The 13,828-nt window shown below is 45.8% G+C and overlaps 1 protein-coding gene across 1 annotated transcript in view; it reads right to left on the bottom strand.

Moving 5' to 3' along the window:
• Positions 1–13,828, bottom strand: part of LOC129711449 (immunoglobulin superfamily member 21-like) — a 213,714-nt gene that overhangs the window by 183,759 nt on the left and 16,127 nt on the right. Inside the window, exon 2 of the mRNA XM_055659066.1 lies at positions 1,002–1,114. Coding sequence (XP_055515041.1) covers positions 1,002–1,114 — 113 coding nt within the window. The remainder of the gene's footprint in view (positions 1–1,001; positions 1,115–13,828) is intronic.

The raw sequence follows: 13,828 nt of genomic DNA, 5'->3' as shown, positions 1-13,828 counted from the left end.
AACAAGAGAATATTTCATCAGAGCAAAGAACATGACAGCAGTGAAAACAGTGAGTAGAATGTTTACTGAAGTTGGGGACGAGCTGTCTAGGTATCGCGTGTATCCCGTGCAGGAGTTGCCACAAGAGAAACTCCAATATTTATATTTTGCAACGATCTGGATCAGAGCAGAACAGTTGCACTGAAAGTGGTTTGCAATGTTGGCTCAAGTGGTTGGTTGAAGAGGTGGACAGGTACAGTGAGACCAACAATATCAAAGCATCAACAACAACTCTGCACCAAAAGGGTTTAGCTTGGTTTAATGTAGAGATACAGAGTGGAAGCAGGCCCTTCGGTCCACTAAGCCCGTGCCAACCAGTGATCACCCAAACACTAGTTCTATCCTACAAGCTGAGGGCAATTTACAGAAGACAATTCACCTACAAACCGGCACGTCTTTGGGAAGCAGGAGGAAACCGGAGCACCCGGAGAAAACCCACGTGGTCACAGGGAGGACGTGCAAACTCTACATTGATACAAAATGCTGGAGTAACTCAGCGGGACAGGCGGCATCTCTGGAGAGAAGGAATGGGTGACGTTTCGGGTCGAGACTTCAGTCTGAAGAAGGGTCGCGACCCGAAATGTCACCCATTCCTTCTCTCCAGAGATGCTGCCTGTCCTGCTGACTTACTCCAGCATTTTGTGTCAATCTCAGGTACATGGATAGGACAGATTTGGAGGGGCGTGGGCCAAACGCGGGCAGGTGATACTAGTGTCGCTGGGACACGTTGGTCGGTGTGGGCAAGTTGGGCCTGTTTCCACGCTGTATCACTCTATGACGGTAGTGGATGGAGGGGTAGAGGGGTGACAGGGTACAGAGAGACCAGCAATTGCAAAACATCAACCTCTCTTCATCAAAAGGCTTGCACAAAATATTAATGTCTGAAACATTATTTTCCATCTGTCTGTGCTAATGTTTATTCAGTAGCAGACTGCCTAGCGGCTGATACTGTCACATCTTACCTTGTACCACACAATTTCCCGCAGTCTCCTGTCTGTTTTGAAGTTGCATTTTAAAGTCACAGCATCGCCCGCTACTACAGGGGGGATCGGTTCAATGTTCACCGTCAAATATCCTGCAGCATCAACAAAGAAGAGGAATAACGTTACTTTGGATTGGAGAAAAAAAACCTCCTGTGACACCAACAGATGCAGCAAATGTATTTTCATGCCATGGAAAGATAGATCAGCCATGACTGAATGGCAGGGTAGACTTAGAAACATAGAAACATAGAAATTAGGTGCAGGAGTAGAGGCCATTCGGCCCTTCGAACCTGCACCATTCGCCATTCAATATGATCATGGCTGATCATCCAACTCAGTATCCCGTACCTGCCTTCTCTCCATACCCCCTGATCCCCTTAGCCACAAGGGCCACATCTAACTCCCTCTTAAATATAGCCAATGAACTGTGGCCTCGACTACCCTCTGCGGCAGAGAGTTCCAGAGATTCACCACTCTCTGTGTGAAAAAAGTTCTTCTCATCTCGGTTTTAAAGGATTTCCCCCTTATCCTTAAGCTGTGACCCCTTGCCCTGGACTTCCCCAACATCGGGAACAATCTTCCTGCATCTAGGCTGTCCAACCCCTTAAGAATTTTGTAAGTTTCTATAAGATCCCCTCTCAATCTCCTAAATTCTAGAGAGTATAAACCAAGTCTATCCAGTCTTTCTTCATAAGACAGTCCTGACATCCCAGGAATCAGTCTGGTGAACCGTCTCTGCACTCCCTCTCTGGCAATAATGTCCTTCCTCAGACTTGTTGGGCCAAATGATCTCTTTCTGCTGCTGGAACATATGAACATAAACTAGTTGGCTCTTGACGTTGCCCATCTCCTGTGGCCCCACACACTGATCACCACATTGTTCGACGTTAAAAATCCAATGGTGACCAGAAAAAGGTACGACTCTTTGGGCGACTATTCACGGCCATACAGGCTTCACGTGTCGACATGTCACGGGGTGACTCCTGTATGGTCGTGAGTAGTCGCCCAAAGAGTCGTGCATTTTTCTGGTCACCGCTGGATTTTTAACATGTTGGAAATTTTCAGCGACCTGCTGCGACTATGACGGGTGCTGGCAGGTCGCCAAAAAAAATCACGTAAGTGGGACAGGCCCTTTACCTTATCCCCAGACCTGTCGCATGTCCACTTTTTGTCCTCCCTTTAGTGACTCTGACATCCCTTATGCTCTTCAAGAGATTTGCCTGATCCCACCTGCCTCCACCTGACAAACTCTCTCTTCCCCCTAACCAATGTCTCGATATTCCCTGCTCACCAACGTTCCCTAATCTTGCCAACCTTCCCCTTCACTCTAACAGGAAGAGTTGACTGTTGTTAAAACTACCCATAAAATTCTTGCCCCTTTTACACTTCCCCAAACACCACGTCTTTCTATTCATTCCTTAGTTTATCCACCATCCTGTTAAATACATCAATTCTATTTATTTCACATTCACACCATGTAGAGGTGATGAGGTCCTTATTTAATTAATTACTGACTATTTTACAAGTTGAGACATGTATGCTGTGTCTAACTTCATTAATACATTCATAATTTTAAGTGGCTTCATCAGGTAGGTTTTTTTCTATTAAAAACTCATCCTGGTGATTCTTTCCTAATAAGTTGCTACTTCAAAATTCTGATATCATCCATCTGAATCGTTAATCCTCCTTCCCCAGGGTGCCAGTGTTATTCTTGTAATGCAAGGACCAGAACAATGCACGGAGAGTTGCATTGAACACTGCACAGCCTCTGTGTGCAGTGTGATAACTGGGGCATTATCCTACCATGGAATCCAGCTCCAGTTCCCTACCTGGGTGGCTTACACCCCAGCAGTATGAACATTGACTTCTCTCACATCAAATAGCCCATCCATTCCCTCTCCCTCCATCCCCTCCCCCCTTCCCGGTTCTCCCACCAGTCTTACTATATCCGGCTACATTCTGTCTGTCCCACCCACCCCCACTTCAGTCTGAAGAAGGGTCTCAACCCGAAACGTCACCCATTCCTTCGCTCCATAGATGCTGCCTCACCCACTGAGTTTCTCCAGCATTTTGTCTAGTAGTTGATTCCCTCCTAGTTGAAGAAGTGTGGGGGAGTGGTCACAGCTTTCCACCATGCAAGAGTTTCACCACCAGTAAGATCAAAATGTATTAACACAAGAAGTTTGGATGAATAGTTTTCTTATTGTAGCAGTAAGATATTCATCCAAACTTCGTGTATAAGTACCTCCCCCCCACGCTTCTTCAACTACAAGGGAGTCTGCACGAGAATCCCAGCCGCTAACACGCCTCAGACTACGTATAAATCCCACCCACACAATTACAAGCAGATAGAATTGAAAGGCAACTACTTATCGTTAGAACATACTGAGTTAAGCTAAATGGCTACTACAGGTAGAGTTGCTGCCATATAGCACCAGAGACCCGGGTTGTACCTTCTCCCTGTCATGGCGACGGTGTTCTCCCACATTCTAAAGGGTTTGTAGGTTAATTGGCTTCTGCAACTTGTCCCTAGAGTGTGGGATAGAACTAGTGGCAGTGGACAAGGCTGAGGTCAGACAGGTCAGCATGGCAATGGGAGGAGGGGTTGAGATGATGTGTGACCTGTTGTTCAAGATCGGCATTGTGGACAGAGTACTGATGGTCTGCAAAACAATCACCTAGTCGACACTTTAGGCTTCAGAGATACAGTGAGGAAACAGGCCCTTCAGCCCACAGAGCCCGCTCCGACCAGCGATCCCCATACACTAACACTAACACTATCCTACACACTAGGGACAATTTTACCAAACTCAATTAACCTACAAACCTGTTCGTGTTGGAGTGTGGGGGGAAACCGGAGCACCTGGAGAAAACCCACGTGGTGACGGGGAGAACGTACAAACTCTGTACAGACAGCGCCCGTAGTCAGGATGGAAGCCAGGTCTCTGGCGCTGTGAGGCAGCAACTCTACTGCTGCGCTACTGCTTTACCAGTTGCAATAGCAAATGCCCATTTATATTTCTGTGCAAGAAATGCCTTGTATCCGACTGTTCTATTTATGACTAACTCTAAAGTCGGTAGCAGATGGGAAGCAACCTCAGCAAATCTCTTCAGGAGCTGCAATACAATCTTGTTCGTTTCTGCAAATATGTCATTTTTAAAAAATTTCTAAGCTTGAATTTAAATCAATTCAAAATAATCAAAAAAGAAGCGAGAGGCTTTATAACTGACTATCCCAGCAGAATATGCAGGACAATTTGTCCCGTGAAAAAGCAGAAATGGTGACAGAATATTTAAGACTTCTGCATGAAATTTTAATCTGATGTCTGTCTGCACTTTCCTTAATCTTTAATGTGCTTGGCTAACAAAATCTCACAGTCTAACGTTAACAGTTGATCAAGTATGAATGTTTCTTTTGGGACAAAAGTTCCAAACATTGAAGGAAAACGGTTTCCTCAATTTGTTCCAGAGACGCCTGGTTTTCAATTTCAGACATCAGGGTGGCAGGGTGACGCAGTATAGAGTTGCTGCCTTACAGCGCAAGAGACCCGGGTTCGATCCAGACTATGGGTGCTGCCTGTACGGAGTTTGTACGTTCTCCCCGTGACTGTGTGGGTTTCTCCGAGATCTTCGGTTTCCTCCCACGCTCCAAAGACGTGCAGGTTTGTAGGACAAGTGTGTAAGTACAGTGGTATAAGTGTAAATTGTCCCTACTGTGTGTAGGATAGTATCAATGTATGGAGATGGCCGGTCTCGGTGGGCTGAAGGGCCTATTTCCGTGCTGTATCTCTGCACTAAACTATAAACCTTGTGTATGTTTAATTGCTGGTTTAAATCGAAGATAGACACAAAAAGCTGGAGTGACTCAGCGGGACGGGCAGCATCTCTGGAGAGAAGGAATGGGTGACGTTTCGGGTCGAGACCCTTTTTCAGGCTGAACTTTTCGGGTGTCCAGTGATGCTGCCTGTCCCACCGAGTTACTCCAGCTTTCTATGTCTATCTTCGATTTAAACTAAACCTAGTTCACTTGACATATTCTGCCAATCAGTGGAAATAATGTATCTATCTGCATTTTCAGTAAATTTACCTCCGGAGAATAAAGAACCTTTATATGATTTCCTGGTACATTCACATTTGTAGCTCGATATTACTCCAGTAATTCTACACCAATCTCCCACAAGACAATATATCTCTCCTGGTATTGGTTCATTATTGTTACAAGCACCGAGATACAATGAAAACCTTTCTGCGCGATCCAGTCAAATCATACTGAACATGAGTATTAAACAATATACAAGTGCAACAGAATGCCAAGTACAGAAAGAACTGCAGACGCTGATTTAAATCAAAGGTAGACACAAAATGCTGGAGTAACTCAGTGGGTGAGGCAGCATCTCTGGGGAGAAGGAATGGGCGACTTTTCGGGTCGATGACCCTTCTTACGACTGATGTCCGGGGAGGGGATAGGACAAAGGTAGAATGTATGCGGAGACTAGTGGGAGAACTGGCAAGGTATGATCAAGCATGATCATATTGAATGGTGGTGCAGGCTCGAGGGGCCGAATGGCCTACTCCTGCACCTATTTTCTATGGTTTCTATGTTTTCTATGACATACCTTGAGGAGATTTTGCAGCGGAGTGGACAAAATGTGTAAGTAATGCAACTTGGAGGAACTGCACCTCATATTTTACTTGGGTAGTTGACACCCCAGCGGTATGAACATTGACTTCTCTAACTTCCCTTGCTTTCTCTCTTCATCCCCTTCCCCTTCCCAGATCTCCCACTAGTCTTACTGTCTCAATCCATCAGTTTTATTCATGACACACACATATAAATACAGTGATATGAATTTGCCAGTAGCGGTACAATCAAAAAAGAACACACAATACACAATACACAAACATCCACCACAGCATTCTTCACCGTGGTGGAAGGCACAAAGTACAGCCAGTTCTCCTCCTTTGTTCACCCGTGGTCGGGGCCAGAAACCTCCGTAGTCGCCACTACGGGCGGCACGATGTACAGGCCCTCTCGTCGGGATGGTGGAAACTCCGACGTCGGGACGGACGAACACACGGAGATCCTGAATCGAGGCTTTCCTACCGGAGACCGCGGGCGGCTTCAGGATGTCGGACACTCCGCCCACATTCTATCTTTGTCCCGCCCCCCTCCCCTTCCCCTGACGTCACTCTGAACAAGGGTCTTGACCCGAAACGTCGCCCATTCCTTCTCTCCAGAGATGCTGCCCCACCCGCTGAGATACTCCAGCATTTTGTGTCTATCTACAGAATATAGTGTTGCAGCTTTAGTGGTACAGTTACAAATGGCCAGAGACCATACGGAGGCAGGTTGGGAAATTGGAACCACCATGAGGGGACTGTTCAGTAGTTTAGTTTTGTTTAATTGAGAGATACAGCATGGAAACAGACCCTTCGGCCCATCAAGTCCACACCTACCAGCACATTGACACTATCCTACACACACTGGGGACAATTTTATTTTTATGCCAAACCAATTAACCTACAAACCTGTACATCTTTGGAGTGTGGTAGAAAATCGGAGAAAGCCCACGCAGGGTTTTAAATCCGTACAGACAGCACCCCGTAGTCAGGATGGAACCCGGGTGTCAGGCGCTGTGAGGCAGCAACTCTACCGCTGCGCCACCGTGCAATCCAGATAATAATGAGGACGATGTTATTTCTGAATCTAGTGGAACGTGCTTCAAGTTTTTGTATCTTCTGCCTGACGGGAGAGGAGAGAAGAGGGAATGACCAGGGTGTAAATGGTCTTTGGTTATGCTTGGCTCCACTCCTAAGGCAGCGTGAAGTGTAGATGGAGGTGATGGGCTGTGCTAGATTCACAACTGATTTCCTGCGGTCTCCAGCAGAGCTGTTGCCAAATCAAGCTGCCATGTTTTCTGAGGCTCAGACTCAAAACTCATTCAGTGCTCCAGGTGTAATCAATACAAGATGCCATAGTGTAATCTCCATCTCCTTGACGTAAAGAGGCCAACAAACAAACAGTCTGTTTTATTCTTCCTTTGGTCTAATTTGTCATCATTTTGTTCAGCTGATTAATTTATTAATATCGCATTATAACTTAATTCCATCTATCGCTGTGTCGGTTCGGAAACTTGGACATCATTTTTTACACAACACCCAAGTGACTGAATGGTGAAAGACCTGGACAGAGTGGATGTGGAGAGGATGTTTCCACTAGTGGGAGATTCTAGGACCAGAGGGCACAGCCTCAGAATTAAAGGACATACCATTACAAAGGAGATGAGGAGGAACTTCTTTAGTCAGAGGGTGTTGAAACTGTGGAATTCTTTGCCACAGACGGCTGTGGGGGCCAAGTCAGTGGATATTTTTAAGGCAGAGATAGATAGATTCTCCAGCTGAGTTTCTCCAGCTTTTTTGTGTACCTTACATAGATTCTTGATTAGCCGTCAGGGGTTATGGGGTGAAGGCAGGAGAATGGGGAGAGATCGATCAGCCATGATTGAATGGCAGAGTAGACTTGATGGGCTGAATGGTCTAATATAACTTATGAAGTAATTATTAAATAAGATGAATAGCCACAGTCCACTGTTCATTGTGTCGAATACTGTGCCATACATATCCTGTCGAGCATTTGCCCATTATCCCATCTCTGGTACGTCACTCAATCAATTTCCCAACCACATCAATGGTTTGCTTTCAATTTCATGAACTTTGACTTCTGCCAAGAGTCTCTCCTATGATGCTACCAAATTCCTCCTGATGATATATCACATCCATGGACATCTATCCATCACTTTAATTGCTTCTTCAACAATGTAAGCCGTGTGGATCTGCCTTGCCCAATCAACAGGAATCTCTGCTGCATCCCTTCAATCAGCTGATTGCCTTCAACCAGTAGGTATGTTACAAAACCTACCTGAATCGTCATTGGGAATCTGCCCTCAGCCATGTCGGCGATTTTGGCGCTGTTTGGAGGGGGCGGGTTTACTAATCGCTGTACTAATCGCACATGTTCAGCCTAGTAAATCATTAACGAAAAATCGCTGCAAGACCCGGTCGCAAAAGGTATTATTAGTTTTATAGGCCTCGATAATATAGTTATAATAGTTTTAAAATTACTCTCTGATTTCGCAACCTCTCGCAGCCCCAGGGTTTTATAAAGCAAACAATTAAAGGTATGTACCTTATTTTTACATTAAATGGGGCATATATATAACCCTGAATATCAAGTTATCTATAACGAATAGTTCATTTTGGGCTTTTTTTATATCCCGCAGTATTTTTCTCGGCATTTGAGGGCACTAATCCAGCGCTATGTCAACGTTCTAAACCAGCGCGTTCCACATGAACCCACTAGAAAGCCGATTTAAATGGGCATTTATTTACAGCAATTGAACACTAAATTCCTTCCATTTGGCCTATAAATTAATGTAAATTAGATATAAAAATCATGTTATATTGTGAATTATTTGTGAATAATCTTTGGACACTTAGGCTATTTAAAAATGTTAATCTTTCCTTAAGAAATGGGCGTTTGACTATCCAAGATCACAGCTTTTTTGTAATTGAAAATCAATAGGGAACAAGATGCTAATTTCCGAGTATGAAAATGGTCATAACTTTTTTAATACTTGAGATATGAAAGTGAATTTGGTGTCAAATTAAACTTATTGTTATGCTTTATCTGATGGGATAAATTGCAGACTTGATTTTTTAAATCTCAAAATTTTGTAACATTGCTACAACCAGTGTTTCATTAAAGAGGGCCAAAACCCCAAGGAGCCCCCCTGCCTCTGAAGCCATCAAGGACAGAGAAGCAGGAGTGCTTCTCAATGGGTTCCCTGTCTTGCCCTTGAATCTATCCCGCAGCACCTTATCTGCTGCAGTCTTGATCACACCATCATCCAGCAGGATTCTTGAGCAGTCAAACTCCCCGCTGATGTGTGAAAATATGGTGGGGAAGTAAACATGGTGTGAATTTATCAGAGAAAGGGAAAAACATGCCAGGACATCTCAGAGAAACTGGACCATTCTATCCACAACTAGAGAGCAGTCCTGAGCTACCATCTTCTCCATTGGGGTTATCTTTTAGATTATCTCATCAGATTATCTTTATAGGACTTTAATGGACTAAACGTTATTTCCTTTATCATGCATCAGTACATTGGATAGCTTGATCGTAATCCAGTGAATTACACACTAGGGACAATTTACAGAAGCCAATTATGATTGTGGATTGTGGATGATCAGCCATCATCACATTGAATGGCGGTGCTGGCTCGAAGGGCTGAATGGCCTACTCCTGCACCTATTGCCTATGTTTCTATATTGTCATATATCCAATAGTATTATCTTTCCGCTGACTGGTTAGCACGCAACAACGCTTCTCACTGTGCTTTTCTACACATGACAATATATAAGCACCGCCATTCAATGTGATCATGGCTGATCATCCACAATCCACAATCATAATTGGCTTCTGTAAATTGTCCCTAGTGTGTGTAGGATGGGGTATGCGTGATCTTTGGTCAGCGTGGACTCGATGGGCTGAAGGGCCTATTTCCACGTTGCACCTCTAAACTAAATCAACAAAACTGAACTGCAATGCTGGAATCTTGAGCAAAAAAACCCACAGTGCTGGAAGAACCTAGCAGGTCAGGCAGCATCTGTGGACAGAAGATATCTCAGGTCAGAGATCTTCTTTAGTCTGAAGAATAGTTATGTAACTTCAGAAGCGAAGTTCATTGTGTTCTCACAGTCCGGTTTGTGGCAAGTGAAGCAAGTTTGTGCCAAATGGAGACGGATTGCTTCAGCCTGAGGAATGGGTCAAGACCTGAATCACCATGTTTCTATTACCTCCACAGATACTGCCTGACCCGCTGAGTTCCTCCAGCACTTTGATTTTGCTGAAATGCTATAAATGCACAATCGACCAGATCAGAGAGCAACGGTGCCACGTTGACCTTTCATGTTAAGCATCCATCACCATTGCCTTCACTCCCTTGACAGAAACAGCCGCAGTTGGAAAGAGTCTACTATGATTTTATTTATAGAGATACAGCGTGCTAACAAGCCACAGGGGGGGCACAGTGGAACAGCGGTAGAGTTGCTACCTTATACCTGGCTCCATCCTGACCCCGGCTGTGTGGGTGATTGCTGGTCATCATGGACCCAGGGGGTCAGGGGGCCTGTTTCCACGCTGTATCTCCAAACTTAGCCAAACTAAAGCCCTTCGGCTCACTGACTCCACGCCCACCAACACTGGGGACAATTTACACACTAGTTCTATGTTATCGTACTTATGCATCCACTCCAGACACATGAAGCACAATTTTCTGAAGCCAATTAACCTACAATCCTGGGATGTGGGAGGAAACCGGAACACCCAGAGGAAACCCACGTGGTCACAAGCAGAGCGTGCAAACTCCTCACGGATAGCTGGTGGTCAGTATTGACCCCGGCAAATCTGGCGCTGTGAGGCAGCAGCTCTACCAGCTCTGCCACATTGGATATCAGAGGTGCCCGATATGAGGAACTAGGTACTAAACTACAAAGGTTCTAGTTTTCTGGTTAGAATAGTCAATGAAATCAGTAGAGGAAGCTGCCTCTTGGGAGTGAGTGGGATAAAATATACAAATGGACGAATTAATGAGGCAGGCACTTTTATGCGGGCAAGTGTAAAGTACGAGGCAAAGAAAGGTAAAATATATGGCACGCTTATTCCATCAGGATCGTAGAAGTAGATGCGTTTGAATCTGAACAACATCTAAATGAAAGTAATTGTGACATTTTTATAGACGTTTCCAACTAATGCAAAACAACACTCAACTGAGATGCGTTTAATTACAAATCCACAATGTGGGGAAATAAATCAATGGCCAAGCTGTTCTTTGGATTTTGCAAACAGTTCTCACCACAAAGTAAGACATCCATCCAATATATTTGTACAAGGCACTATTTATTAGTGTTACCTTAGCACGCAACAAAAGCTTTTCACTGTACCTCGGTACATGTTACAATAAACGGAACTGAACCGAACTGTGTACCTGCTCACTACATGAAGGATTTAAATTAACTACTGCCATCTAAATCACAGCCAGAAAGAGTGTTTGTGCAGACACAGGGGGCTGCAGATGCTGAAATTTGGAGCAAAACACAATGCGCTGGAGGAACTCAGCAGGTCGGGCAGCATCCGTGGAAGCAGGGGGGTTGTGGTGACCCTGCACCAGGTCAAAGGGCAGAGAGCCAGTGTGTAGGAGTCTGACTATGGGGTAGGGTCAAGGGTGAAGGGTGATCTAACAAAGATGGCGCCAAACTGACATTTTTGCCAGCGACACAACAGAAAATCTTCAAATCTGAGCTCATCTGTATCAAAGAAATTGCAGATCAACAATGTAAGTAGCGAGCTGATAACGCATTTAAATGCATTAGCACTACTGCGGACTCCAGAAGATAGTAACGGTAAGGGAATCCCCGATCGGAGGGGAATCCCCGACCTCCCGGAGGTGCGCTGGTACAGTAAGTACTGTACCTGTAAACACCGAGGAGGGCTTCATGGAGTCCGGAATCGTGGCCATCGGGCAGGACTACAAGTATGGCTGAAGCGTAGGGGACTTCGGCCCCCTCTCCCTATCATCCTACTGGCCAACGTACAGTCAATAGAAAACAAAATGGAGGACTTAAGGTCAAGGCTGCTTTATCAAAGGGAGCTGAGGGAATGCTCTGTTTCACAGAGACATGGCTCACCCCCAACTCCCTAGGAGCAGCGGTCCAGCCTGAAGAGTTCTCCATCCACCGTATGGACCGTACGCAGGCATCTGGGAAAGGGAGAGGAGGGGGCGTCTGCCTCATGGTCGACTCTGCGTGGCGCTCAGACGTGGCAGTCCTGTCCAACTCCTGCTCTCCACACCTCGAACATCTGCCGGTGAAGTGCCGTCCCTTCTAACTTACAAGGGAATTCACCTCCATCATCCTGACCGCGGTCTACATCCCACCCCAGGCAGACGTCCGTCTGGCACTGGAGGAGCTGCAGTCCTTGGTCAACAAGCACCAGACATCTTACCCTGAGGCGTTTAACACCGTAGCCGGGGACTTCAACAGAGCCAACCTGAAGAAATCGCTCCCTAACTTCCACCACATGTCTCCTGCAGCACCAGAGGACCAAACACCCTCAACCACTGCTACACGACCATCAAAGATGCCTATCGCTCTATCCCTTGTCCATACTTCGTTAAATCCGACCATCCAGCGGTGCTGCTTCTTCCTGCCTACAGGCAGCAACTGAAGAAAGCACCCCCAAAGGTGAGGACTGTACAGAGCTGTTCGGGGGGGGGGGGGTCAGTGGGAACAGGACTGTTTGGATTCTGTAGACTGGGCAAAGTTCAGGGACTCGGCAACGGACCTGAATGAATACTCCACAGTCGTTACAGACTTCATCAGGAAATGTGTGGAGGACTGCATCCCAACAAAACCCTTCCAAGTGTTTCCTTGTAAAATTGTAAAACTGTCCCGGGTGTGTAGTTGGATTGTGCTAGTGTTCGGGGATCGCTGGGCGGTGTGGACTCGATGGGCCAAAGGGCCTGTTTCTGAGCTGTACCTCTAAAGCCCAATGTGCATTGTAGAAGGGAAGGCAAACGCAATTGAGAAGATGCACAACAGGTTTATACGGTTATTAACAGAACGATAAGCAAACTGAAAACAAAGCATTTGAGCAAAACACTGATTACTTTTTGTTAAAGGTAAATACGCTGGGGGGGGGGGGGAGGGAACAGAAGAATATTGGCAAGATGAGATGAGATGACTGCTGGTGGATGGGATTCTTCTAGTGTATAAATGCCAGCACGGAGCGGTTGGGGGTGAACAGCTTGTCTGTACCCTGTAAATCTACAGTAATTAATGTGGGAGCTGGAGGCAATGCAGAGCAGAATCACAGCCCAAGCCGGCATCAGGGGCGTGAGATATTCACAAGCTTGGGCTGTTCAGCTTTGGCATTATGGAAGCCGGCCTTTACAAGAGATAAATCAGGTTGCTAACCATGCAGAAAGCTTTAGCCCACAAATGAAAATGTTGGACTAGAGTTAACATAGAAACATAGAAACATAGAAATTAGGTGCAGGAGTAGGCCATTCGGCCCTTCGAGCCTGCACCGCCATTCAATATGATCATGGCTGATCATCCAACTTAGTATCCCGTACCTGCCTTCTCTCCATACCCTCTGATCCCCTTAGCCACAAGGGCCACAACTAACTCCCTCTTAAATATAGCCAATGAACTGGCCTCAACTACCCTCTGTGGCAGAGAGTTCCAGAGATTCACCACTCTCTGGGTGAAAAAAGTTCTTCTCATCTCGGTTTTAAAGGATTTCCCCCTTATCCTTAAGCTGTGACCCCTTGTCCTGGACTTCCCCAACATCGGGAGCAATCTTCCTGCATCTAGCCTGTCCAACCCCTTAAGAATTTTAAGGAGCATAAAAGGATAGGGAGAGGGTAAATGCCGTGCCTTTTACCCAGAGTAAGGACATTAAAAACCAGAGGGCGCAGCGGTAGAGTTACTGCCTCACAGCGCCAGAGACCCAGGTTCGACCCTGTCTACGGGTGCTGTCTGTACGGAGTCTGTACGTTCTCCCCGTGACCTGCGTGGGTTTTTTCCGGGATCTCAAGTTTCCTCCCACGCTCCAAACGCCAACAGGTTTGTCATATGCCCTGAAATGGAACAATTACATTTGTATAACAGATATGCAGATGTGTAGGAAGGAACTGCAGGTGCTGGTTTACACCGAACATAGACACAAAATGCTGGAGTAA

Source organism: Leucoraja erinacea, chromosome 30 (genome assembly GCF_028641065.1).
Source record: "Leucoraja erinacea ecotype New England chromosome 30, Leri_hhj_1, whole genome shotgun sequence".
In the NCBI taxonomy this organism is placed as follows: Eukaryota; Metazoa; Chordata; class Chondrichthyes; order Rajiformes; family Rajidae; genus Leucoraja; species Leucoraja erinaceus.
The sequence above is the reverse complement of the archived record's forward strand: the minus strand, read 5'-3'. Positions and strand labels throughout refer to the sequence as shown.